The following is a 4,784-nucleotide window of genomic DNA, read 5'->3' on the forward strand; positions in this document are numbered from 1 at the left end:
AAATAGGCAACGACCCACAAGAGTTAGGTATGTTAACCCTCTAGTCCATTTTTTAAAATCCACAATTCACAGACAAAATGCATGATATGGGGCCAGCGATTTTAAGAAAACTATTACAGAGATAATATCAAAATCTGTCTCCCTTTTTTCACCTATCATCGTCATATGGATCTTGAAGTATGCAAGGCTTTTCTAAGCATAACATAAAATGCAGAATGTACTTTTAGACTCTAGATCTCCAGAGAAGTCTGGTATCTTTCCACTATCACTTTGCCTACTAAACTGTTCTCATTAAGAAATTTTTAAAATTTAGGGGCGCCTGGGTGGCTCAGTTGTTAAGCTTCTGCCTTCAGCACAGGTCATGATCCCAGGGTCCTGGAATCTAGCCCCGCATTGAGCCCCCTCATCGAGCCCCCCATTGAGCCCCGTATCGGGCTCCCTGCTCAGCGGGAAGCCTGCTTCTCCCTCTCCCACTCCCCCTGCTTGTGTTCCCTCTCTCACTGTGTCTCTCTCTGTCAAATAAATAAATAAAAAATCTTAAAAAAAAATTTTTTTTTTAATTTAGAAATATACTTTCAATTTTGATTAAATATCCATGTGGCCTTTCTAAGTTGTAACAAGAGTTAAGGAAGAGAGGAAAAACATTTAAATATAAAGGATTTTTAACTGTTTTGTGCTTGTGAAAGTGCTGAATAGAAGTACCTGCTGAATATAAAGTTTGTAATTTCATTTTGCCTGCAGAGGGAGAATTTAGGTAGGAGTTATGCATTAGAGTTTGGTAAAAAGTGACTTACTTTCTTGAATTAAGTCAGTTTATATCCTTGATAGTGGCAAAATCATTTCAAAATGACATGTAGTACAAAATTCCAGCACTTAATATTAAAAACCATCTTAGGAGTAGGGGACCTGAGGAGAATTTCGGAATATCTTATTCAATAATCTTTTTTGTTTTCCGTGTTGGAAATGAGAGGCTTCACCAACCACTCAGATGCTGCAAAATACCTGCATAAATAGAACTGCTATTTTGTTTTAAGAGTGAAATGTTGATGGTTTAGCCAGGAGTTGGCAAACTTTTCCTGTAAAGGGCCAGATAGTAAGTATTTTCAGCTTTGTAGCCCATGTGGTCTCTGTTGTAACTACTCAGTTCTATTGTTGCAACCAAAAGCAGCCATAGATAATACATAAACAGATGGGCAAGACTGGCTGGGTTCCAATAAAACTTTATTTACAAAACAATTAGGTGGATATTAATGTGGGAACCAAAAGCAAAAGAAAAAATTAAATTTCCTTACAACTGGCAGCCAGTTGACAAGTCCTTGATACAGGCAGAGTGACCTTCCTCTAGGAACTCAATTACCTTGATGTCGATACTTTGCTAAGGGCAAAAGGCAATCTTAGTGTAACATTATCCCAACCACCAGGATCCTGTAAGTCTCCTTTGGAAACTTCCTTTTTCTGTAACCCCCACGATATATGTTAGCAATCATCCTTCAAGCAGATGGCCCAGTGATATACATCTGAAGGGTTTCATGACTAAGGTTTTACTAGACAGTGATAAATGACTTTTCCTAAAAATAGTTAGCCCCTCAAGGTTCTGGAAACCTTGCTTCCCAATTCCTTAGAGACCTAGGCTATCCTTAACCCCCTCCCAACTTGAAAATATATAATGGGCCACCCCTCACAATCCCAGTGCAGCTCTTTCTGCCCATGGGTCCTGTCCCCTTGCTTTAATAATACCACCTTTTTGCACCAAAGTTGTCTCAAGAATTCTTTCTTGACTGTTTGCTCTGAACCTTAACATTTCCCCATCAGATATGATCCACAAGCTGTAGTTAGATCTTTGCTGGGTTGAAGCAGTGGTGTACTGGTAAACGTTCAACAACTGGCTTTTTGGAGAGACTGGTAAGCCGAGATTTATAGCACTTGCCCATTAACATGACGTAAATATTCCCATCACAGTTGATTTCAGGCTATTTATTTGGTGTTACTGAACAGGGACAGAGAAAGGGATATAGACTAGTACACCATCACATAGCTTTTCTACCGTACAGCTACACTAGATGTAAATAACCTCAAGACCATAGACAATGGTAAAATGACATAAAGTAATAAGAAGTGAATTTTGAATATTTATTACCTTTATTTTGAATATAATTCATTTAATTGCAAATTAAAATAATTTTTAATAATGTCTATGTTTAACATTTGGTTCACAAAATTCCTAAAAATTGAGTAATTGGTTCTGGTGAGCCAGTATGAGCCAATTCCAGCACACCACTGTGGTGGAGGATATGATCAAGAATTTTGTTTTAATAAGCTACCTACTGAATCATATGGGAGAATAAAAGCGAAAAAATATAGAGAATTGTGTTAATATGCAACTTTTGCACTAATCTTGTTCATGTGTTAAGGATCTGAATAAATTTATTTTTTTTATTTAAGTGAAAATCGACTGAGCCAAAGGTGCTTTATTTCTTGGTTCTTTATCTCAACTTTTAAGTGATAACATAGGAAGTAAATTTAGGTCAGTAGATTCTGTCAATATATCATATATAATATTAAGTGTTACTTATTGTTTGATTTTTTTTTCCTTTAAGGCATAACTGTGACGCCTGACGAAGAACAAAACTTAAATCATTATGTAGAAGTTTTACAGAACCTAATACTAAGTGTTCCTACTAGGGAGCCAGGTCCTGAGAAAAAATCAAAGTCTCCAAATAATGTTCATTCTATAGGACCGAAGGTATCAAGATTAAAGGAGATAATCACACATGGAGATGTTTCTACTGAAAATAATGTTTTAATCAATCGTATCAGTGAAGACACCACAGCTTCCCCTACTGGAGGCTTCACACTGGAAGTAGAGAAGAAGAAAACTACCAAAAGTACAGCATTCTGGTCGATTAAACCAAAACATATTTCTATTGTGTTACACACAGATGAACCGCTTATTGTAAAAGAGCCAGAGCCGGAACTGGCACGAACTGAGGCACCAAAGCCACGGCCAAACGTTACTGAGACATCCCCAAGTCCAGATGTCACCTCGGGCCAACCGTTTATTACCTCTTCAAGTAGGAGCACTGACGTGGATACGGTCACAGAACTAGAAGATGTTCCTCAGCTCTCAGGTGAATATGAAATGGAAAAATCGGACGCACTAACATTTGAAAAACGCCCACAGATTCTGAGTATTGAAGACATTTTGAAAAAAATTTCAGATATTCATTCACAGGTACAACGGGTACCTCTTGCTGAGAGCCTCAAGCCAGAATACAGAGAGGACATTCGAGCCTCTAGAGAGCACCTAAAACGGAGCCTTGCTTTAGCAGAAGCAGCGGAACATAAACTACAAAAGATGTATAAATCCCAGCTGTTACCACTAGGACAAAGCAGTGACACTGGAATTGATGACATTGAAACTGTTATTAACATGCTGTACAATTCCAGATCTAAATTGTCTGAATATTTAGATATTAGACATGTTCCTCCAGAAATGAGAGAAAAAGCTACTACAGTATTCAATACATTGAAAAAAATATTATGTGTAAGTCAACTAGAAACTCAAAACCTTATTAGGAAGTTATTAAACAATAATATAAAAATTTTAAACCTACTTGATGTTCCACGACAAAGTTGATTTAAGCGAACTGTGCATTCATTTCACTGGAGAAATAAACATATTAGTGATTCACAAATTGTATGAAAATATTTTCTATTGTTCAATGTGCTAACATCTTTCCATGTCATATATTATAAAAAATTTTCATATGCATGAAAGCCTAATAATTTAAAATAAAATTTTGGTTCAGGAGTTTGTAGTTTTTTCTCATTAATTAACTTTAAAAGTTATGAAGATCTTCGATTTTACTTGAATAGATTAGTTAAATTCACCCATTTTATAAGAGTTAAGAGACCGTGTGCAATCTGTATGTAGCCTGTTTTAAATAAATGAATATAAATGTAAAATTTTAGGATATATGGTCTTTATTACTCTTTGAGAGAATCTGAGTTTTCTGTCTGAATAACAAAGTTGGAACTTGAATCAGCACTTTTATTTGAATATCTGTCTGCCTCCTTTGAAAGGTGGATGGTATATGAAGATACGTCCCTGTTTCTTTGTTGTTAAGTACTTTTGGAGTATCAGTGAGTGGTTGTAACTTGGATTTGTAATATAGCCATTCCTATGATTGCTGAGAAGCATTCGTGGATTTTAAGCAAAAGATGGGTATGATCAAATTTGTGTTTTTTTGTTTGTTTGTTTTATTTATTTATTCATGAGAGTCAGAGAGAGAGAGAGAGAGGCAGAGGCAGAGGGAGAAGCAGGCTCCCCACGGAGCAGGGAGCCCGATGTGGGACTCGATCCCAGGACCCCGGGATCATGACCTGAGCCGAAGGCAGACGCTTAACCATCTGAGCCACCCAGGTGCCCCCAAATTTGTGTTTTTAAAAAAACCACTCTGGCTGCAGTTTTGGAGGCAGACAAAAGTAGAAGTGCACTAAGCAAAGGCCAAATTTAGCTTGGACTAGTTCGAAAGAAGTGTTAGTTTAGAAGTAGAATCAACAGTATTTGGTGATTGCATGGACATAGAGACTGAGAGAGTAGCAGGGATCAAAAATAATTTCTACACAATTAGCTAGATCATAAAAGGACCACATAGGTTTTGTTTCACAATAACACTCTTTACTGTTTCCTGTTGCTTGGGTTTTTTTTATTTTTTTATTTTGTGTGTGTGTTGCTTATTTTTAAAATTAATTTTACTATGGAAGATTTCAAACATGTGAAA

At 36.6% G+C, this 4,784-nt stretch overlaps 1 protein-coding gene across 1 annotated transcript; it reads left to right on the forward strand.

Annotated features, from left to right (window-relative positions):
- Window positions 1-2,597: 2,597 nt before the first annotated feature.
- On the forward strand, window positions 2,598-4,247 carry SPESP1 (sperm equatorial segment protein 1; the record flags this gene model as incomplete). Its single annotated transcript, XM_081809812.1, has 1 exon — window positions 2,598-4,247. A coding segment is annotated over one exon (1,040 nt), but the record flags the coding sequence as incomplete, so codon positions are not given.
- Window positions 4,248-4,784: the final 537 nt, after the last annotated feature.

The sequence above is a fragment of the Leptonychotes weddellii genome, unplaced genomic scaffold, assembly GCF_054177405.1.
Source record: "Leptonychotes weddellii isolate Sample4059 unplaced genomic scaffold, ASM5417740v2 HiC_scaffold_14049, whole genome shotgun sequence".
In the NCBI taxonomy this organism is placed as follows: domain Eukaryota; kingdom Metazoa; phylum Chordata; class Mammalia; order Carnivora; family Phocidae; genus Leptonychotes; species Leptonychotes weddellii.